The 23,375-nt window shown below is 50.6% G+C and overlaps 1 protein-coding gene across 1 annotated transcript; it reads right to left on the minus strand.

The window, feature by feature from the left end:
• Nucleotides 1-3,068: 3,068 nt before the first annotated feature.
• KCNK18 (potassium two pore domain channel subfamily K member 18) lies at nt 3,069-15,072 on the minus strand. Its single transcript, XM_043475040.1, has 3 exons — nt 14,853-15,072; nt 12,138-12,266; nt 3,069-4,188 (listed from the first exon to the last, which is right to left on the minus strand). The coding sequence occupies exons 1-3, from the start codon at nt 15,070-15,072 to the stop codon at nt 3,395-3,397; spliced, it is 1,143 nt and encodes a 380-aa protein (XP_043330975.1). The 3' UTR covers nt 3,069-3,394.
• Nucleotides 15,073-23,375: the final 8,303 nt, after the last annotated feature.

Raw genomic sequence — 23,375 nt, forward strand, 5'->3', positions numbered from 1 at the left:
GGATTCCCTGTCCATCACTATCTCCCAGCGCTTGCTCAAACTCATGTCCATCGAATCAGTGATGCCATCCAACCATCTCAGCCTCTGTCATCCCCTTCTCCTGCCCTCACTCTTTCCCAGAATCAGGGTCTTTTCCAATGAGTCAGCTCTTCACATCGGGTGGCCAAAGTATTGGAGTTTCAGTTTCAACATCAGTCCTTCCAGTGAACACTCAGGACTGATCTCCTTTAGGATGGACTGGGTGGATCTCCTTGCAGTCCAAGGGACTCTCAAGAGTCTTCTCCAACACCACAGTTCAAAAGCATCAATGCTTCAGCACTCAGCTTTCTTTATAGTCCAACTCTCACATCCATACATGACTGGAATATCATGAAATGGAATATCTCCTGCCATATCAATAAACAAGGATGTCACAGCTATCTGTCATTCTAGCCCTCTAATTTCAGGTTGTGACTCTATTATTTTTCAGTCGACAGAGAATAGGCAAAGTTGAGAACCACCAAGAAAAGTCTTGGAGGAAAGAATTTCTATTTTCTCAGAACCACGTAATACCCACTAGTAAATGAAATAAGCAAATCTTTAATTTGTATAAAACTTACCCTGACAAGCTCTGTTTGCGTTTGAACAGGACTCTCCTTACAAAGGGAGGGACTGAGCAATTCAATGGAAGTGGAAGTGTGGAAGTGTTAGCCGCTCGGTCATGTCTGACTCTTTGCAACTCCATGGACTATAGACCTCTAGGATCCTCTGTCCATGGAGAGACTGAATATCACTAGTAATTACCTCCACATTTCTGAGAATATGCCTGATTATCTTTGGAATCCTCTATGATCCTGGAAAAGAGCAAGCACTCAATGAATGTTTGCTGAATTGGACTTTGAATCCAATCATGTGCTCCCACGTGAGTGGCTAGTCTTGATCACCTTTGGGTTTGAGCAGCTTTGCTGCATAGAAACTGGGCGACTGTGACTTCAGGGATGTGGGGAGACTTCACAAAAACCCTCGTCCCAGTGGCTGCTGCCTGAAATTCCATGTCTTTCAGTGGTTCCGGTTTACACTGTATCAATTCCCTTTCCTGAGGTAGGTCTTAAAGAGTTAAAGGGGCAAAAAGCTGAACAGTGTAACGGAGGACCCTATGGGACCTTCTGGGGACAGACCTCCCCCCATATCCTCTGCTTTAGCTCCTCTGAAGTACCCAGATAACAGTATTTTATGCACATTTCCTGAGTTGTTTGGTGAATGCAAAAAAAAAAAAAAAAAAAAAACAACCCTCCCCCTCTCCAACAAATGGAAGATATTAATTACTTGATAACCCTGAGCACCTAGCCCCAGGCCTCCTGAATCCTGGGGACTGATAATGTTAACCCCTGTGACACCACCCTGCCACCATCACCATGTCACATGTGACACCGTCAGCCAGAGTATTGCTCACTAACTGATCACAGACCCTGCGACCCCTCTCACTCATCTGGTTTCTAAAAGTTCTTTGCTGAAATCCTTTGGGGAGCTCAGGGCTTTCTAGGGCATTAACACCCATCTACTTGCATGGCCTTGCAGTAAAGCTTTCTCTGGGCTTTCCTGGTGGCTCAGAAGGTAAGGACTCCACCTGCAATGCAGGAGACCCAGGTTCGATTCCTGAGTCAGGAAAGATCCCCTGGAGAAGGGAATGGCAAGCTACTCCAGTATTCTTGCCTGGAGACTCCCATGGACAGAGGACGGTGGTGGGCTACAGTCCATGGGGTTGCAGAGAATCGAGGACATGGCTAAGCAACTAACACAAACCTGTCACTCTGTGTCTGACACAGAAACTTGCAAATTGTTAACTTGCATTAACAACAGTAGTAGGGTAGAAAAGGAAAGATCCAGAAAGGAAGGCCTGCACCCCCCACTGGGAGCTGACTTCCTTTCACTTCAGACTGGAGCCCACTGCCAGTTTTCATTGGTTCTTGCAACTTTTGTTCTCCCTGTGCGCTCAGGCGCACAGTCGTGTTCAGCTCTTTGCCACCCCATGGACTGTAGCCCACCGGGCTCCTCCATCCACGGGATTTCCCAAGCAAGAATACAGGAGTGCGTGGCCATTTCCTCTTCCAGGGGATTTTCCTGACTCAGGGATTTTGTTCTATACCCTGGAGCAAAATTCACTGGTTACCCAATTTAGCCAATCACAGGACACGAGTTGATTTTTCCAAGATTCTCTCAAAGAAGCATTCAGGAAACTTTGCTTCTCTCCAATAAGACACTTCCAATAAGTGACTAGGGAAACAGAGTGGCTTATGTTATTCCACGCACGAGCCAATCGGTTTTCTATACAGATTTGGTACTTCCTCTCCTGGGCTGGGGCCCCCAGGAGTGACTCTGAGACAAGGCTTGTGTGCAAGTGGGTTATCGAGGGGTGATCTCAAGAGGAGTGGAGATGTGAGACAGAGAAATGAAGCAGGCTCAATTACGCTGGGGAACTTGGGGAGACGGTGTTGAACATGCTCCAAAGCTACCCCATGGGAGGGGCAAGAAGCTGGGGCCAGATGTCCACCCACTCCCGCCGGTCGTCGGTTCAGGGAGGCAGCCAGGAGTGTTAACCCGTTGGCACTTCTAGCCTGCCCTGCGCATGCCTGTGCTTTGGTGGCCAGAGAAAGTCCTCTGGCAAAGGGAGCTGGAGTACCAAGCCACATGCCACACAGACCTCCCCATTCACATGCCAGTCATTCATGAACAGCTCACATCCGCCAGATAAGCACCAGCCCTTTATGGATGTGTACCCATCCATAAACATCAACATGTTAAGCCAGCTCACTCAGGAGATGCGATCCTGTGCCGCTTGCGGAGAGCCCTGGTCTACACTGAATCCGGCCATCAGGAAATCTGCCAAGCCCCTGTGAACACATGACAATTTCTCTTAGTGCCATTGATGTATGTTACAAGGGTGGGGATTGGGCTGATCCGACTCACACAGTCATTCAAGAAAAGCGGTGGCTCAGACTCACTCTGCTTCACCAAGGGTAAATGGGGAGCGGCTTAGGGCGGTTTTAATTTAGCTGAAAGTACAAATGGCAAAATCAAAGGTAATTTTTTTCCTCCTGTTACAAGAAAACCAGTGACATCTGTGAGGTGGTTCGACCCACATCTGGGGAGCTTTTGAAAAATGGAGATGGCAATTAATTGGACTTTAGAGGATGGTGACAGTTTTTTTTCCTAATGTCCTGATAGGAAGGGCATTGACCACTTTTCTGCAGGGCCTCAAGACTGTAATCAGATGTCATGTCAGAATGTGACTCCAAGGTCTCAGGCGACACCAGGTCTAACTAGAGTGCCCCCAAACACAGGACGAGACAACCAGCTTGGCCGGCGGAGTCACCTGAGAGTCAACAAGATGGGAAAACCCAAGTCAATGGAGTCTTCACTTTTTGACAGGGCTGGAAAGCCTCCTGTTTGCAAAGAAGAGTAAGAGAGTTTTATAGAGGTCAACCAGCCTGTTCTGCACCAGCTTGAAAGCAATGCACACAATCTCCATACCAATGATGATGTAAATGGAGAAGAACAAGAAGAAGTGAGGGTGTTCCAGCATGATGTCCCCGAACCCAATGGTGGTCAGCGTGATGAAGCAGAAGTAGAAGGCGTTTTCGAAGTTCAGCTGCTTCTCCCAGATGGGAAGGACGGCGGCCGCGCAGGAAATGTAGGCGAAGACCACGAGGGCGATGACGGGGAGGGGGACGTCCAGCCTCTCCACCTGCCGCCCCACCTCATCCAGGTTGCTGATGATGGAGCTCGAGAGCCTTCCGGACCCCAGCTCGGGACACGATGTGCTCCTCTCCATGGCCAGAGTGGGCACCTGGAGGGTGCTGTCTTTCTCCCGTGCCAGAAGTCTCTGGAACAGCTCCATGTTGCTGCTTGGGGCCACGGGGGCAGGTTTGGGGGCCAGGAGCTCTGGGTCATGGATGACCACGTGCGGGAGGACTTCATCTGCGGGACGGGAGTCCGGTCGGCTTTTGCAGGAGCGTCCGGAGCACCACTTGGGAAGGGGAGCTGGGAGGAAGGAGAGTCTTCGGAATTGATTATAGGACGTGGATAAGATGGTGGCCAGGATGTCGCCTATGTCCGTGAGGACCAGGAACATCAGCGGGATGCCAAAGAGAGCGTAGAGCATGCACAGGTACTTGCCGAGCCTGGTGACGGGGTAGACATGGCTGTAACCTGAAAAAGAAGACCAAGCCGGATGGTTGGATGGTCGGCGGCTCCTCCCCCTCCCCCGCAAAAAAAAAAAAAAAGCCAAACTTTAAAGAGACCTTCTGCCATTTCCTTTCCTTGGCATGACATTTTGCACCACGTATTTTTAAAATATTCATCTTAAAACATTCATCAGCTTGTCTGACATTAGGTCTGCTTTGGTTGGGGCAGCAGGAGGTGAAACCCAGCTTATCTTTAGGGTAAGGGACGACTCATGTCCTTGGCAGGAGACAAGCCGGCATGTGGGAGTGAGCTGACTGCCTTGCCTTCTGCCCTCTCTGAGCGTCTGAAAGAGGATGGGCCCAGCGCACCTGGAGAGACGGGATGAGCGCAGGTGACAGGGTGTGGTGGCTTTGCAAGCAAACCCATCACTTCCGTCATCCTCCATGAAGGCGGCAGTTCCTAAGAAGCCACGCCCATCCTTTCTGGGATGTCTGGGCCTCTATATAAGGTTTGTGTCTATATAAGAGACAATTACGTGCCAGTGGCGTAAGCAGTGCACACAGTACTTGGGATGGCAGGAAGAGGGACAGTGAATAACATATCCCTGCTGCCTTCAGAGCCAGCTGTGGTTGACTGTTCATGAACAACACTGAAGAGCTGAGGACCCCAGCATCTAGAATCCTGCCAGCCTCATTTCCAGTTCCAGCACTACCATTTACTAGAAAGTGATGTGACTGCTCACATTTTCTAAAGTGGGGAGGACCATCCCTGCTTTGCATACTGACCAGTGGAGGGATTACAAGAGACCAGTGCTTCACACGCAGTGGGTGTGTCATTCCCAGGCGGTCGATGTCCTCGTTCTAATAATAACAGCTAGCCTTTTGAGCAGTTACTGGGGGCCAGGTATTAACCAGCCTTCATTGGTAGCTATGGTGATCACCATCACAGAGGGGGAAACTGAGGCTCAGAGAAGTGAAGCGACTTAGCCAAGAGCATACGTGTGATAAACTGTGAAGCTAGGGGTCAGAGCATTGAAACCTGGCCTACAGTAGGTGCTCAATAAATGCCAATCCAGGATGGATGCCTGGAAATCCCATCCGGCTCCCGAGCCAACACTCTCCACTGGGTCAGGAGCACCAAAGGGGCCAGACACGCCAACCATCAAGGACAGGTGAGCCAAGCAAACAGAGGGTTAGGTTGAAGTCTTCCTTCTCTTCATCAGCTGCCTCCTTCCATCACTCCAGCCTCCTCTCTTGTCGACAGAGGCCCAGGAGCAGAGGGATACCAAATGCCACAGCGCAAGTCGCTGGATCTTCTGGAGTGGGCAAGCTCAGTGCCTTCCATAAAGAGGGAGAAGCTTCTGTATTTAATGCCTGTGTTTATTTTTGATGTCCTAAAGGATGATTAATACAGAAAGCCCCAGCCCAACTATGTAAATTAATTGGAAGGCAATTGACAAGCTGGCTAAGCCCCAACCTCCTCCAGGCCCACTGCTTCCTGTGCAAACTCTGGCCTCAGCATCTGCCCTCCAGGCACACACGGGTGGTCAGGCTGCCCATCTTCACTGGGGTCCTGGGGGAGGCCCTCAGCTGGTCTCCTCAGTATGCATCCCTCCCAGGGCACTCCACGCCACCCTGCTGCTTCCACGAGGTACCATATGATGGCAGGAGCAGTGAACTCTACATTAGTGTTGATATGGGATCCAGTCTCAGTGATCTCCTGGTTTAGTGGAGGAGGCAGATATGAATTAAATAACCACCCCAGTGAGTATGCTTCCCTGATAGCTCAGAAGGTAAAGAATCTGCCTGCAGTGCAGGAGACCTGGGTTCAATCCCTGGGTTAGGAAGATCCCCTGGAGGAGGGCATAGCAATCCACTCCACTATTCTTGCCTGGAGAATCCCTATGGACAGAAGGGCTTGGTGGGCTACAGTCCATGGAGTTGCAAAGACTCAGACGCGCCTGAGCAACTAAGCACAGTGAGTATGCAATTGCACGTGGAGATCAGTAACGAGTCATAAAACCACGGCCACCTGATGCAAAGAGCTGACTCATTGGAAAAGACCCTAATGGGGAAATGATTGAGGGCAAAAGGAGAAGGCGGGCAGAGGATGAGATGGTTAGAGAGCATCATCAACTCAATGGATATGAATTTGAGCCGACTCCAGGAGACAGTGAAGGACAGGGAGGTTTGTCTTGGCGTGCTGCAGACATGGGGTCGCAGAGTCAGACACAACTTAGCGAGTGAAAGTGAGTCACTCAGTCGTGTCCGACTCTTTGTGACCCCATGAACTATACAGTCCATGGAATTCTCTAGGCCAGAATACTGGAGTGGGTAGCCTTTCCCTTCTCCAGGGGATCTTCCCAACCCAGGGATCGAACCCAGGTCTCTTGCATTGCAGGTGGATTCTTTACCAGCTGAGCCACAAGGGAAGCCCAAGAAACCTGGAGTGGGTAGCCTATCCCTTCTCCATGGGATCTTCCCAACCCAGGAATCGAACTGGGGTCTCCTGCATTGCAGGTGGATTCTTTACCAACTGAGCTACCAGGAAGCCCACGCGAGTGAACAACAACACATTAGATGGGAACAAAGGCATCCAAGCTGTATTTGCATTTATTGAGGACCTACTCTGTGCCAGGCTTTTGTGGGCAGTATTGAGGGTACAGTGAGGAGCAGGCAGAGGCCATGCGCTCCAGGAGCTCCTAGTCGGGAGGAAAGCAAAGCCATGAGTTCAGCCCCCTCAGTGTCCAGCAGGACCCAACAGCACCAGGGGCCGGAGTGAGCTCTCCCTGGCTAAACCTCCCATCAGACGCCAGGAGTGCTCAGAGGGGCAGGACTTGCTGAGGGAGCCCAGCGTCTCCAGCCTCTGCTCCCTGCGGGGCTCCAGCAGCTCAGCCCTCCCCTCGGGGAGAGGAGGTGGCGGAAGGGACCTCAAGACAGCGTCTCGTCCGTCCTGCAGTGACAGTGACCGCCCAGGGGCACTGAGGAGGTGGGGGTGCGGTGGCGTCTCAGGGAGAGGGAGGGAGTGGGGGACAGAGGGGCTCTGGATAGGAAGACCAACTGTCCCATGTGCCCAGGACTCAGGGTCTCCTGTTCCGGTAAAACCCTTAAGTGCTAAAGCCAGGGCAGCCTCGGGCACGCCAGGGAGCTGCTCTCTGGAGCCAGGGTGAGGGTGGAGGGGGCAGAGAGATTCTCCAGGGCAGGGAAGAGGAGAAAGGAGGGCGCCCAGAGCCCCTCGTGGGCACGGGAGTTCAGAGAGGCCATGGATGGAGTCCTGGAGGGGTCCAGACCCGGGTGTCAGCAAAGATTCCCATGCCCGAGCTTGTCACGGGCCCCGTAGGGCCAGCAGTCCTTAAAAGATGTCAGCAGCGGGGCCCATAAGCAGGGAGTCATCCCGTTTTCCAGATGTTGCATAAGTCCCCAGCTTTCGTGCACCCGTAGGAAAATCAGGAAAAGATCCCAGTGGAAGCCCCCCAGCCTCCAGGATGGGGTCCTAAGGTGAGATCTATGTAAAGAAAAGAATATCACATTTCTTACCAGATTTATGGAGTAAAATGCCTTTTAGAGTCAGACTTCCCTGCATAGCAGAACCCCTAATGCTGCTAACCACCCCTATTACTGCATGTCAATGGGCAAGGAACAGGAAATTCAGGTGACTCATGTGGGGTCACCCAGCCAACAGCCAACAAGCATGTGTACCCCTCGCCCAAAGACCTCAGCCCCCTCCCCCCAACCCACATGCTGTCCTTGGCAAAGGTGGGTTCAGTGGATCATAAACAAAGTCACTGTGGCTGCCTCTGAGTGGAATATGATTGCAATCCAGAGGACCGGCCACACAGCAGAGAGGCAAGTCTCAGAGCACAGGCCCCTGTGAAGGAAATGGATTGCCTCCCCAATTACTGAATGCTAGAACACATAATGGAAAAATCATATCATTTCTTATAATGTAGGCATATATTTTAATGCCATCAGTTCACCTCACTTAGTCTATGAGGATTTAACAGCCCATGCACTCTCAAATCCCAGGGGGCTGATCCGTTTGGCAATGACTGGGATTGATCAGCCTCGTACCTGCCCAGGGTCCCTTCTTCAGCATAAGGTAAGGTGCATTTCAGGTAACCCAGAGATGCAGGGCAGCAAGCAGCATTATCAGCAGGGCCATTATTGATTACGGGCAGTGCAGAAACTGCCCCAACATCCCCTTCCGGTAGCAATTACTGGATGGCCTGATGTCCTAATGGACTTGGACATGAGTGGGAGCATTGTTTTCTTGGGATTTAAACCAAGCTAATGTATTTCCATTAGATCAGTGGTTCATCGCCTGGACTACCATTAGAATCACCTGGAGGGCTCTGAAAAACACTGATGCCTGGGCCTGTCCCGAGTAAGTCTGACTTGGTTGGTGTGGGGTCCAGGCATGGTGGTGGTGGGGCGGGGCGCCTGTAAATGATAACCCGGTGATTCTGATGTGCAGCCTGGCCTGAGAACACTTGTCCCAGGACAGTGTTTCTCAAATGTCTTATGCATCAAAATCACATGTAGAGCTGGTTACAACACAGTTCACTGGCCCCACATCCATAGCTTCTGACTCAGTAGGTCTAGGATGGAGCCTGAGAATTAATTTGTATTTCTAACAGGTTCTCTGGTGATAGTCATGCCACTGGTCCAGGGACCCCCACCATGATCTGATAATGATTACATCACATCAGTGGTTCTCAACAGGGGGCAATTTTGCTCCCTGAGAGATATCTGGCAATGTCTGGAGACATTCTGGGCTCTCACAACTGGTGGAGACAGCAGGGGAAAAGTTGGGTTTCCATAGTGGGGAGAGGCCAGAGATACTTCTAAACATCCCACCATGAGTGCACAGAACAGCCCCCACCATAAAGAATCCTTTAGTTTAAGACATCGGCCATGCCAAAGTCCAAGGTCACTCCCAAAAGGGGCAGTCACAGTGCCTACCTTGTAGAGCTGTTGTGAGAATTAAATAAAATCGTGCGTATAAAACATGCTGACACCACGCCTGACGCTGGTATGTGCTCAGTAGCACAGCTATTAAGTTGCTGTTACTCCTTTAGCGACTAAACAACTACTACCCCTCTTTCTGCCCCTTACCTGTCCCTGCCTGTATCAGCATTCAGGTGAATGAGAGCTGTTCTGAAGGAAGCCACACGGGGGCGCCCTTGGTCACAAGCACATGCCCATTTATACAAGCTCGTTACAGTAGACTGGCTGTCCATCCCGCAGCCATTCCCCCGTCTTTCCCTGGAAGGCCGCTGCTCCCTCATCTGATTCAGCGATAGATCCAGTTCGTCTAAATCATCCTGGTAATCCAACCCCCTTTGCCAGGGACTGGCTTGGGGTGGGAGGCTTCTCGGAAGAAGTTTCCTTGCTCCACCGCCTCCACTACGGTGACCCCTGCCCCAAGCAGGGGAGGCTCCTGACAACTCTGGCTTGGCCGCTCTCACCCGGCCCTTCCTGCTGCTGCCCTGCAGAGGGAAGCTTCCTGTCGTTCAGCCGCTCAGTCGTGTCTGACTCTGTGACCCCGTGGACTGCAGCACACCAGGCTTCCCTGTCCCCCACCATCTCCTAGAGTTTGCTCAAACTCACATCTATCGAGTCAGTGAAGCCATCCAACCATCTCATCCACTGTCATCCCCTTCTCCTGCTCTCAATCTTTCCCAGGATCAGGGTCTTTTCCCATGAATTGGTTCTTTGCATCAGGTGGCCAATGTATGGGCCCAGATGCTAGGAGGCCCTCCGACACTGGCCTAGGGATACAGTGCTTGAATGCAAGACCAGCCCCATCCCTCACACCCCGCCAGCCTCGGTGGCCTCTCCCTCAGAGTTCTGCCTTGCTGTCTGGCTGGAAAGCTCTCTCAGCCTTCTTCGCCTGGTTAATCTCCACAGATCCTTCAGCTCCAATGCTGCTTTCACTGACAAGGACAAGGACTCTCCCCACCCATCAGGAACACCCCGACATCCTGTTCCACCCACTTCCACCGTCCAAGCTTCTCTTCTGAGCTCGTCTGCATGCTCAGCTGTTCACTGTTCCTCCCTCTGTTAGACTCTGAGCCACACTGGGTGGGAGGCGCCCACCTACTTCAGTCCCGTGCTGGGCACAGAGAAAGTCAGGCCTGGACAGAAGCAGTGGGGTCTCAGGTTAAGACCCAGACAGCCTGAAGCCAGACGCACATGAGCTGTCACCTTGCAAACAGGGCGGACCTGCCCCCCCTCCCTGTCCTCATCCAGAGAGCGGGTCGAACACCAGCAGCGACCTCAGGGCCGCTGCGAGGCTTCAGCAGGCTAATCGTGGCGAAGAACTTAGCCTTGAGCCTGGTCAGTTGTAAATACACATGTGTTAGCCAGTGCAGCGGCTGCTGGTGCAGTCATAGGCGTTCAGTATGTGTCCATGAAGGAAAGAAGGAAAGAGGGGGAGAAGGGAGGCTGCAAAGGCTATCTCCATGGCCGAGTCCCAGTGTCTTCTGTCACCCAGGAAAGTGAAAAGTGAAAGTGCTACTTGCTCAGTCGTGTCTGACTCGTTGCAACCCCATGGACTGTAGCCTGCCAGGCCCCTCTGTCTGTGGAGTTCTCCAGGCAAGAATCCTGGAGTGGATTGCCATTCCCCGGGCCCACCCTTTGTGCAGCCATCGAGAGGCGAGTCTGTGGCTTTGAGGGTCAACAAGTCCATCTTTAAACATGCAAGTGGTCACTGTGGGGTGGGGGCAGGTCTGTCCCACATCCTCTCCTCTGCCGGGGCTCTGGGAGGGACATCCCCGGGACAAGGACTCACACAGAAGTCTCTCCCTTGCTCCGAGGCTGAAGACACATATACAGCAAGTGCTGGGAACAGGGTGAGGCCAGCTCCTTCCTCTCCGCAAGCCCCTTCCTTCCGGGCACCGTCATCTACTCCAACTGGACGCAGGAATCCAAGGGGGTCCCTGCTTCCCAGGCACAGCCAGGCCCTCCCAGGGGCTCCCTGAGCAGTGGCTCCCACAGACCTGCAAACCGGCAGCCTCCTTTGGGGAAGGAGCACTGGACTTGGAGTCTCAGCGGTTGTTACGGGCACCAGCTCCACTCTCTGCGTGACCTTGGCTCCTGACATCCACTCTCTGGGCTCAGGCTCCCTGACCTGATTCCCTGTGGGCCTTAAAGGAGGTGGCTTAGCACAGCCCCTGCAGGCAGCTGTTAGCTCTCGTTAGCCCTGCAGCTCCCCCTCCTCCTCTGTCTCACGGCTAGTGCTCCGGTCCTGCTCTCGCACACTGTCCTCCCTCTCACAACGAGCCCTCCTCGAGCGCCTTCCTCCATTCCTTCGGAGTCAGCCACCATCAGTGTGCTGGTGACTGAAACCCCAAGGCTGGAGCGGCTGTGCTCTCGCGTTACCCTGAGCACATCACACTGACCACGTTTGGTTGCCCCTGAGTCCAGGCACCGGGGCAGGCAGATACATGGCAGGTTATGTTTTGTACGAGAGCACTCACCCGGAGACAAAGAAGAAGCTGAAATGCAGCCTGCACCTTGCCTACTGGGACCTCCGCATGGGGCTGCCCCCACCCGAAGGAAAGGTTGTGGTGCTTGTTAAGTCGCTCAGTCATGTCAGACTCTTGTGACCCCCTGGACTGTAGCCCACCAGGCTCCTCCCTCCATGGGATTCTCCAGGCAAGAATACTGGAGTGGGTTGACATTCCCTTCTCCAGGGGATCTTCCTGATCCAGGGATTGAACCTGGGTCTCTAGCATTACAGGCAGATTCTTTACCATCTGAACCACCAGGGAAGCCCGAACCGGAAGGGTATGCTTTCCTGATTTGCACAAACGGGCCAGTGGCAGCCTCACTCACTGCCACCTTTCTGAGCACAGGGTAGGCGCTGCACGCCCATTTCTTGCACTAAATGAACATTTCAGCATCCCTGCCAGGGCTCCCCCACCCCCACTCCGCTTTCTCTCGCAGGCCCGCCCTTGCCCTTGGACTTACCCACTGTGCTGATGACCGTGCAGCAGAAAAAGAGTGAGCTGAGGAAGGACCAGTCTGCAGACGTGGAAAACCACTGGGGCTTCACCTTCTGCAGCAGCTTCTCGAGGTCCCGCTTCCGGCCTTCCTCAACTCCAGAGAGACAGGACCGGAGTGAGTGAGAGGGTCCCACGCTCTAAAACAGGTCCCACCCAGGTGAAAGGGTGTCTTCCCCCGGGACCACGCCCCCTGCCTTGTGGCCCTCATCAACGCGAGATGGGGGCTCCCGGAGCCCTTTGCTCAGCGTCTCTGCAGTTTGGGTCCTGCTCCAGCAGCTGCAGGGATCAGGAGCCCACGTAAACCTGTGTGACGGGCACCCGAGAGAGAGGCCCACCAGCCTGAGGTCATCATGGAAGTGCCCTGGGGGCTTTCTGAACGTTCTGAGCCTTGCAAAGGGGCTTATTAACTTCTGCTCTGTCTCTTTCACTGGGGTCTTGAGAACTGAAAGGAAAAGGCTTTCATGAAATGCGAGGAGTTGCATGATTGCAAACCATCCCCACTCCCGGAGACCATTAAGCCTGACTGAGCATGGGGATCAGGCTGGCATCAGCTGCCTGAGAATATCTGGGAAGCCTGGGTGGAGGCCAGCTTGGGGACCCTGGTTTCTCAAGGAGGTTCCCAAATGGTTCCCTTGGCCCAGCACTCAGGGGGTTTGGGGATCCCAGAAACTGCCTGCCAGCTGGCACTGTTATAAGAGGAGATCACACAGCCAGGCACACAGCAGAAAACTCTTATTTTTGTGAAATAGTTCGTAATTTTATGAAAGAAAATCCATCCTTATTTGAATGGTCACTGAACTGGGAGTCCAGGCACCTACAGTCTAGACTCAGCTCTGCCCTTGACTAGTTCCCGTCGCTGTGGACATGAGTCTTCTTTCTGAGCCTCAGTTTCCCCATCGGGGAGGAAGCATGACAAGGTGAAAAGTTCTGGCTTAGGAATCTAAATGCCTCGGATTGAATCCCTGGCTCCTTTTTCTCATGGGTAACCTTGGGCAAGTTGTTTCACTCCCAGTGCCTCAGGTTCCTGATCTGTAAAAGGAGGACAGTTCATACCTCATAGGGTTGGTGGGAGGATTAAGTGAATGCATGAAAAACGCTTGGCACAGGGGCTGCATGAATCCAACGCTTACTGGGCATTTTCTCCAGTGAAAATCAGGGGGTGGGCCAGCTCTGTTCCCCATGGCATTCTGTGCTCAGAATCACCCAGGAAACTTTTCAAAAATAAGATTCCCAGCCCAGCCCTGGAGATCCTGCTTCAGTGGGTTGGGGAAGAGCCTGGGAATGTATATTTGAGACAAGCTCCTTTGATGATTCTGATGTGTGGCCAGGTTTGGAGAGCCCTAAACTTGTTGATAGTTTGGATCCAGTGATGGTGCAGTGTCTGATGGCATCTCATGGGTCATCTGAGTGGCCCAGATGCAGAGAGAAGGACCCTCCACCGAGGAAAGACTCTGCCACCTGTGAGCAGCCTCTAGTCCGCCCCCACTGAGGGGACCTCCCGCAGGTCAGAGGAGTCATTAACAGCCTGGCTGAGGACCTGTCGTACCGTGGACCCTGTTATTCCTCTGAACTTTAGAGTTTGTGTTTCCTTTGTCTTTTCTTCACTCTCTATTATTTTATCTTGTTCTATTGAATCCATCTTTGCAAGTTTTAGGAGACAGAACAGAATAGAAATAGTGGACAAATACCAGTGAAAAGCGATAAGGATAGACGTACAGCCCCCTGTGCCTTCCAAGAGGCTTCACGTCTATTATCTCATCTGCTTCCCACAGGGTCCCTGGGATTTGGCAGACCTGAGACTGTGGGCCTTCTTCTCCCTGGCAGATTGAGACCTAGAGAGGGTCATTACTCTGCTACAGATCACTCAGCAAGCTGGGAGAGCACCTGGCCTGGAACCAGGACCAAGTTCTTCTCAGGACCCTTCTTATCTCCCCTGAGTTGAACCACACACACACACACAAAAGGCCTTTGGAAACAAAAAGTAGAAGACCAGAGGGGCAGACTGGGGCCTATCCAATTTGGATGGTTGCTTGAATTCTAGTCCCTGTAAACTGAATCAGGGTGGGGCAGGCAGTTCTGAGGACCAGCCTAGGAATCCCCGGCTCCAGACCTGACCAGCCTAGGAATCCCCGGCTCCAGACCTGACCAGCCCAGGAATCCCAGGCTCCAGAGCTGACCAGCCCAGGAATCCCAGGCTCCAGAGCTGACCAGCCCAGGAATCCCTGGCTCCAGACCTGACCAGCCCAGGAATCCCAGGCTCCAGAGCTGACCAGCCTAGGAATCCCCGGCTCCAGACCTGACCAGCCCAGGAATCCCAGGCTCCAGACCTGGCCAGCCAGCCATGCCACCCCACCTCATCAAATCTCCAGCAATCAGTCCTCCATGGAGCATGCCAATCTGGGTGGGGCTGGAGCTGAGGCAAAGGGGTGGGAACACCTACTGGGTGCTCAGTGCTTTTCCTACATTCCTTATAACAACCCTGAGAGGCCATCCACTCTTCTCCCCCATTTTACAGAAGGGAAAACCGAGACTCAGAGAGAAGTCACTTGCCTAAGTTTGCTCAGGGATGGGGAGGAGGCAGGCAGAGGGCTCCCAGATCAAGCCTCCTCCAAACCCGCTCTTCTCTGGGGGCTGCTTCCAGCAACAGAGAAAAGGCCTGCCCACCAGGTGAGCCCCCTACCTGTGCTGTTACATTTCAGGATGCCACAGAGCTTCTCCAAGAACTCCTCAAACTCCGGGTCTTCTGCCCGCAGGTCCTGGCTGCCCTCGATGGCCGAGAAGACCGCAGCGCCCACCAGTGCATAGGTCACCAGGGAGCAGAGAAAACAGAGGCGAGGGGAGAGCTTCTCCAGGGCCTCCCAGTAGCACCTCTTCGCTTGGGGAAGCCCCGCAGCCTCCATCCTCCCCGCAGTGGACAGGACAGGAAATGCTGGAGAGGCCGGAGTCCAGAGGCCGGGAGGAGGTGTGGGGGGCGGGGTGGGTGGAGGAAAGCGCCCTGAGAATGGCCCGGCTCCAGCGTTAAGTGGTTGGTGCCAGGGTTTCCCCCCGAGGACTCAGGAAGCAGCCGGCACTCCTAGCGTTCAGTTCCTAAGAGTTTCTCGGATAGCGCACCCCCCTCCTCGGCCCACCCCTCCCCAGTGCCCCAGATTGAGCCACCACGCCAGTGCACACCCAGCAGCCTGGCCAGTCCTGGAGCTGCCCTTCAGGGGCTTTGCAAAGACTGTCTGGTGCTTTGGCCTTTCCCATTCCGAAGCTGCCCTTTTGACTTCCAGGTACCGAATGTGGCTTTTGCTTTTTAGCCAAGTGGTGGTCCTTCCTGGGTATGTGTGGTACCCTGACTCTTGGACAGGTCAAAATAATCGTAATTAGTGCGGCCAGAGCTCCACGGTTTACAAAGGGCCTTCATCCTGTGTGGGTCTAATTGTTGGTCCCAATTCTTCATTCCTCAGTAGCATACCCCCAGCCTCGCCGTGGCCTCAGGTGGGTGGAGCAGACTTCCCAGCCCTTAGGGTTGGACTAAGCCACGTGACTTGCTCCAGCCAATCACATGTTAGCAGGTGTGATGTAAGCAAGCACCTGAAATGTGAATGTGAAGTACAACTTGCTACTCCGTGCCCTGTCTCTGCTAGGAGGGTAAAAACGTGCCCCAGATGGCAGACGTGGAGACGCGTGTGCCTTCAGATCCCTCTGCACGAAAGGATTCTCTGTGCAGCTCAAAGCAGCATGGTTCCTGACAGCCTCCAGCTGTTCATTCCTTCCAGTTTTGTCTCAGGTTTCAGGCCGTGTTCTCTGGGAAACCCCTGTCCAATGACTGAGCAATGTCGGGGGAACATGAGCTTAACCATTTCTGTCACCTGCCAAACTCCTCCAACCTGAAATCTTTTGCTCTCCGTTGGTCTACCAGAGATTTTATCAGGTTTGCATCGTGATCTCAAGGCTCCCCTTGTCCCATCCTGCTTCCTCCCTTCTCCCTTACTTCCTAATAAATAGAACTTTTGCATATTGTGTTGTTGTCCAGTCGCTAAGTCATGTCTGACTCTTTGAAGCCCCATGGAGGCTTCCCTGTCTTCCACTATCTCCTGGAGTTTGCTCAAACTCATGTCCATTGTCAGTGATGTCATCATCTCATCCTCTGTCATCCCCTTCTCTTCCTGCCCTCAATCTTTCCCAGCCTCAGGGTCTTTTCTAACGAGTCAGCTCGTCCCATCTGGTGGCCAAAGTATTGGAGCTTCAGCATCAGTCCTTCTAATGCAGGGTCGATCCTCCTCCCTTCTCCTTTACTTGCTAATAAATAGAGCTTTTGCATGCCTTACTCTATCTGTGTCTGCTTCACAAGGGATACAGTCTGCAGTAGCGGGCACTGGGGGTAATCTGAGAGAGCAGGATGGCTCAATACCCATTGGTAAGGAGATGGTGTGCAGAAAGTTCTTGGCTCAAGATCGCCATGCAATTGTTCAGCTTTTGTCAGTGGTGAGCTGGGATGGTGTACAAGTGCAACAACCCAGGCATTTTAAAACATAGGGGAAGGATGATAAATATAAGGATAAGTATAAGTTGGGTTTCCCTAGTGGCTCAGACAGTAAAAAATCTGCCTACAATGCAGGAGACCCAAGTTCGATCTCTGGATCAGAAAGATACCCTGGAGAAGGGAATGGCAGCCCACTCCAGTATTCTTGCCTGGAGAATTCCATGGATAAAGGAGCCAGGTGGGCTACAGTCCATGGGGTCACAAAGAATTGGACATGACTAAGCAACTAAGGCTACTACTAAGTTTAGATAGTTACTAGGAAGTTCCATTGATCCCCCGAAGGCAAACCTAGGAAGGGAGGTTAGTAGGACAAAGCACAGCTTCCGCTGTGGCTGGACTCAGGACAGCAACTGATATTCGTAGCCTCCTTATTTCACTACTCATTCTAAATTCTCCTTGCCCTCTGCCACCTCTTTTGCTGCTTTCAGTGGATTTCCCATTGGCATGACCCAAATCCTCGTTCCTGAAAGGTTTGAGCCTTTCCAGGTCAGACTTGCTTGTGTTTGTCCATTCACAGACACGGATACGAAGTGAGTCCCCCCACCCGCCGCCGTTACTACCCGTATTCTCCCTGCCCCTGCAGTGTGAACACCTTCACATCAGGTATAATGATTTCTCCTACCTTCTTCTTTTTCAAGATTGCTTTAGCTATTTTAAGGCCTTTCTACTTCAAAGGCGTACTGTATAGCACAAGGAGCAATACTCAATATCTTGTAATAACCTACAAGAGAAAAGAATCTGGATATATATGTATATATAACTGAATCATTTTGCTGTACATGTGAACATAACGCAAAATTGTAAATCAACTTATACTTCAATTTTTTTAATTAGAATGTCCTTTTTATTTACGTATTTATTTTTGGCTGTGCTGGGTCTTCACTGCTGCATGGACTTTTCTCTAGTTGTGGGGAGCAGAGGCCACCCTTCATTGCAGTGGCTTCTCTTGTTGTGGGCTCTAGAGCACAGACTCAGTAGTTGTGGCGTTTAGGTTTAGTTGCCCTTTGGCATGTGGGATCTCTCCAGACCAGAGATCAAATCCGAGTCTCCTCCACTGGCAGGCAGATTCTTTACCACTGAGGCACCACGGAGGCCCTATACTTCAATTTAAAAAGAAGGCAAAAAAGGCCCTTCTATGTAAGTTTTTGAATTATCTTACCTATGTCTATAGAAAACCTCACTGGGATTTTGATGGCAGTTGCATAAACACATAGAACAATGTGGGGAGGCTTGACACCAAACTCTGTCAAACCCCCCAGTCCTTGAACACCGTATGTCACTCCTGGCCATTGTTTTTGAATACTGCCTTAGGGTGCTCCCATCATTCTTTACTCAAGTCAGGAATCAACATCTTAAGATGAGAATGCATAAGTCGTTTGTTATTTATTATGTGGTGCATTCTGAGTGCTATTTAATGTGTTTGGGGGCAATGTTAATGGTTGAAAATGTTAGATGGTAGAGGTCAAAAAGTGTATTTGTACTCCTCTTTGTAAGTCCTTCCAGAAGACATAGTCCAAAGGTCTAGAACAGTGTAGAGGATAACAGAGCCTGTGTGCTCATCACCCTTCGTGATGAGTATCACAATGCTGTGTGCCTTCTAGAGGTAGACAGACTGCTGGCTAGAGAAGGACCCTGGGATCCGCCCCAAACTGACAGCAAGTGAGCTCCGGCTCACTGGCCAGACCAAGCCCCGGGCCAAGGTGCAGCCGCACCACGCTGGCCATTGTGCGTCCTCCTACCACAGGCTGCCCTGGAGAGAAACGTGGCCTCAGGGTTCTCTCCCTGTGTGTGTGTCTCTGTGTGCATATGTCTATTTCTCACTCTTTTTTTTTTTATTGTTTCTGTTTTATCTTTTGGTTTCTTGGTGGAGAGGCATGCGGGACCTTAGCCCCCCGACCAGGGATTGAACCTGCACGCCCTGCATTGGGAGGTAAAATCTTAACCACTGAATCACCACGGAAGTCCCGATTTCTCACTCTTAAGAAAGGATGAGCAATCACGGAGTGTGCTTCTCAATCACAAAGAACCCACCAGTTCTTATAGAAATAATGAGAAGCCGATTACACTTCTACATTAAACATGGCATTGGTCCCTAAAATCAAATTGCTATGTTACAATCAACTTGTAAGGCTTTGGCATGGAAATAGGGACATGTGACCTGCACTCCACATTGCAGGGCCTATGGGAAAAGGATGATTAAGAAGTCATAGGCCCAGAGAGGAAATTAAACCTTAAGGACATCATTGACCAAACACCTGCCTGGAGTCCACTGTTCCCTTCTTGGCCATCACCCTATGTCCTAGATGGGAATAAAGGCGAAGTTGCTTTAATGAGAGGACCAAAAAATATATATAGTGGCTTAAAAGAAATGGATGTATACTGACCTCTTACATAACAGTCTGGAAGCAGGAGCTCCTTATTGTTGGAGCAGCTCCACTTCATCCAGTTGATCTCAGGTGGCCTTGGCCTGCAGCAGCTTGAAGCAGGATTTCAGTTCCCAGACAGAGACTGAAGTTAGGCTGAGCAGTGAGAGCTCTGAATCCCAGCCACAGACCAGTGACCAGTGACAAGGCCCTGGCCCGACAACTTTGTAGAAATAAATTTCCACATAGACAAAGTCATGAGACAAGTTAAATGTTTATTAGGAGGGAAAGGAATACATGTGGATGGATACATGGATGGACTCAGAGAGAGAGTTGTGTCCACTGGTAGTTTGAATCACTTACATGTGGGCATTTCTTCCAGGTTTCCTTTGGCCAATTATCTTGCTTTGCCTGGTTCTGAGCTTGTTCTTAATTTATCTCAGGGTCCCCCCATGTGTACATGTGTATGTCTTGGCCAAGATGGATTCTAGTGAAGAGGTCCATGGGCAGGTTGACATCACTTACTGTGAGGTGACACCCCCTCCCTTTTGATCCCCAAGGAGCCTTTCTGCACAGATGTAGTTGGGAAGGTTTCCATGACCTTGAGAATGAGAGAAATGTGGTCTCTTATCTGGGCAGGGCTCCTCTGAAGAGGAGGGCTCCTCCTCTTCATCTTGGAATAACTGTCCACAGGGGACAAACTCCAGCTGCTCAGGCTGGGGCACATCTATCTCCTGCCTCACAGTCATTAAGCACCAGAGTCTTTCCATCTTGTTGCCCCATCATATCCCAGGGCAGTAGTTTTCAAAATGTGGCCCTTAGACAAGCGGCATGACCATTGTTTGGGGACTTATAGGAAATAGAAGTTCTTGAGCCCCATCCCAGACCTACTGAATTCAGAACTCTGGGGTGGGACCCAGCGTTGTGATCAAGCCCCTCAAGTGATGCTAAAGCACATTAAAGTTTGAGAAGCACTGCCCTAAGTCATCAACCCGAGCTGCATGCTTAAAACTAGACTCTTGGGCTCGCCTGGTGGCTCAGTGGTAAAGAATCTGCTTGCCAGTGCAGGAGACATAGGTTCAATCCCTGATCCGGGAAGATCCCACGTGCTGCCCATGTATCACAGCTATTGAACCTGTGCTCCAAAGCCCAGGAGCCCCAACTACTGAGCCTACGTGACCACCCTACTGAAGCCCATGCTCCCTAGATAGAGCCTGTGCTCTGAAACGAGAGAAGCCACCACAATGAGAAGCCTGTATGTCATAACTAGAGAGTAGCATCCACTCTCCACAACTAGAGAAGAGCCCACTCAGCAACAAAGACCCAGCACAGCCAAAAATAAATTTAAAAATACCTTTGATTCTTCGCTGATCACTTTATTTAAAAAAAAAAAACCAAAACACTAGACTCTTAGGCTCATCCCCATCCTATCTCAAGGGGAGGGAAAGGGGAAGTCAGGATGAGAACTATTTTTTTAACGTCAGTGAGATGGAAATTGCACACATCGCTTCTACTGACATTCAGTTGATGAGGACTTCCTCACACTGAGCCACCAGGTCATCCAGAAGATGTAAGCAAAGCATCTAGCAGGTGGCAACTGCCCAGGAGGAAGGGGGCGGGGATTGATTAGGAACACAGAATTGACCACAACCACACTCAGGGGGCAAAATATCCTGAGACTGTGGCTAAGTCACCCCTCCTGTGGATGGAAACACACAATCTGAGTCTTTGACAGGCGCTTTCATAAAACCTCCATATGGAGATGACTTCTTATTACCACCTGCAATTAATTATCCTGGTTGGTGAGGGAAGAATGAGAAAAGTCAAAAGATAAACAGTTTTGAAAGTGCTTTGGGAACTCTAAGTTTGCTAAGTTGCTTCAGTCATACCTTTGTGATCCCATGGGCTATAGTCCTCCAGGTTCCTCTCTCCATGGGATTTTCTAGGCAAGAATACTGGAGTGGGTTACCATTTCCTCCTCCAGGGGATCTTCCCAACCCAGGGATCAAACCCGAGTCTAAAGCACTGTGTAAATTCAAGGGATGATGTTCTTATTTGGGGATTTTGCTTTTTTGTTGGGGGTTTCTGTGATTTTTATTATTTTAGGATGTTCTCTAGTGGCTCAGTCAGTAAAGAATCCACCTGCAATGCAGGAAACCTGGGTTCCATCCCTGGGTTGGGAAGAGCTCCTGGAGGAGGGCATGGCAACCCACTCCAGCATTCTCGCCTGGAGAATCCCCATGAACAGAGGAGCCTGGTGGGCTACAGTCCATGGGGTCTCAAAGAGTCAGTCATGACTGAGCGACTTAGCACACAGCACAGAACGTTGAGGTATGGAGGTTCCCACCCTTTTCATTCTGCCTGTTCAGCAACCCCCCCAAAAAAACAAAATAGACATATTGACAGGAAATTGTGAACTTAATCAAGTGGGGAAAAAAAACAAAAGTGGACCCACATGTGATCCAGATGTTAGAATAAGGAGATAAGTACTTTAACATGACTATAACTAACATGATAAAGAAAATAAGAGCAAAGGTTGACAAATGGATGAATGAGTAATGTTAACAGAGAATCTCTAAAAGACCATCAAGAAGATATTCTAGAATTTAAAATTTAACAATATGAAATTTAAAGCTAACTGAAAATGAGAAGACAAGACACAGAGTGAGAGGAGATATTTGCAAAAGAAATGCCTGATAAACGATTTATCTAAAATATATAAAGAGCTCTCAAAACTCAAGAAGAAGAACAACCTCACTTTGCAATGTATTATATGAGCATCAAATCAACATGCTGTATACCTTAAACTTACCCAGTGTTATATGTCAACTACATCTAATAAAGCTGGAAAATAAAATATTTTTAATTTTTAACAAGGAAAAGCTTCCCTGGTGGTCCAGTGGTTATGAATCTGCCTGCCATTGCAGGGGGACACAGATTAGATTTCTGGTCCAGGAAGATCCCACAGGCTGCTAGGCAACCAAGCCTCTTTGCCACAACTACTGAGCCAGGATTCTATTGCCCGGGTGCCACAACTACTGAAGCCCATGCACCCTACAGCCCATGCTCAGCAGCGAAAAAGCCACTGCAATGAGAAACCCAAGCACTTCAACAAGGGCCCAGCACAGCCATAAGTAAATAAATAACTTAAAAAAAATTTTTTAATGGGCAAAAGATCTGAACAGACACTTCAAATGACATATATAAATGATATATCTACACAGGTACAAATAAGCATATGAAAAGGTGCTCAGCATCATATATCATGGGGCTTCCCAGGTGGTTCAGTGGTAAACAATCCTCCTCCCAAAGCAGAAGACACAAGACATGCAAGTTCGATCCCTGGGTCCGGAAGATCCCCTGGAGTAGGAAATGGCAACCCACTCTAGTACTCTTGCCTGGGAAATTCCATGGACAAAGGAGCCTGGTGGGCTACAGTCTGAGGGGTCACAAAGAGTCAGACACGACTGAGCATGAATGCAAGTATGCAATCATACATCATTAGGGAAGTGCAAATTAAAAATAACAATGGCATACAACTACACATCTCTTAGAATGGCCAAAATCTGGAACAACTGCCAACACCAAATGCTGATGAGCAACAAGAATTCTCATCTGTTGCTGGTGGAAATGCAAAATGTTATAGTTGATGTAGGAGATAGATGGAGTGGGTAGCCATTCCTTTCTCCAGTGGATCTTCCCAACCCAGGGATCCCACATTGCAGGCATATTGTTTACCATCTGAGCCACAAGGGAAGCCCAGAATACTGGAGTGGATAGCCCATCCCTTCTCCAGGGGATCTTCCTGACCCAGGAATCGAACTGGGGCTCCTGCATTGCGGGTAGATTCTTTACCAGCTGAGCTACTAGGGAAGCCTGCTGACGGGTCAAGTGAGATGCAAATACATGTTAGTATATAGAGCATAAAGAAAATCCTGGAGAGTTATACACCGCACCATTGCCAGAGATTATCTCTGAGGGCTGGAATGCAGAGACTCTTCCTTTTTTAAAAAACTTTCCCAGTATTACATATTTCTGTGAGGTATTCATTATTTAAAAGGAAAAACTAATAAAGCAATCTGCAAAGCATGTCTATCTTGTGGGTGAGGATGCATCCACATTTTAGATGTCTGATAAATGTTAATTTTCCTTCCCTTCCCTCCTGTGGTTTTGCATTCTGAAAGGAGTCTTCCAAAGAGGCAAAGCCCTCAGAATGGTTTTTAATGTGTTTGTTTTAGGTATTTTTTGGGCCACACCATGTGGCATGTGGAATCTTAGTTCCCCAGCCAGGGATTGAGGGCTTCCCTTGTGG

Source organism: Cervus canadensis, chromosome 8 (genome assembly GCF_019320065.1).
Source record: "Cervus canadensis isolate Bull #8, Minnesota chromosome 8, ASM1932006v1, whole genome shotgun sequence".
NCBI lineage: Eukaryota > Metazoa > Chordata > Mammalia > Artiodactyla > Cervidae > Cervus > Cervus canadensis.

Coding starts and splice junctions, on each gene's coding strand:
- KCNK18 (XM_043475040.1), bottom strand. CDS start 15,072: ATGGAGGCTGCGGGGCTTCCCCAAGCGAAGAGGTGCTACTGGGAGGCC. Junction 12,267..14,852: donor CCTGAAATGTAACAGCACAG/GTAGGGGGCTCA, acceptor GTCTCTCTGGAG/TTGAGGAAGGCCGGAAGCGG. Junction 4,189..12,137: donor CACGGTCATCAGCACAGTGG/GTAAGTCCAAGG, acceptor CTTCTTTTTCAG/GTTACAGCCATGTCTACCCC.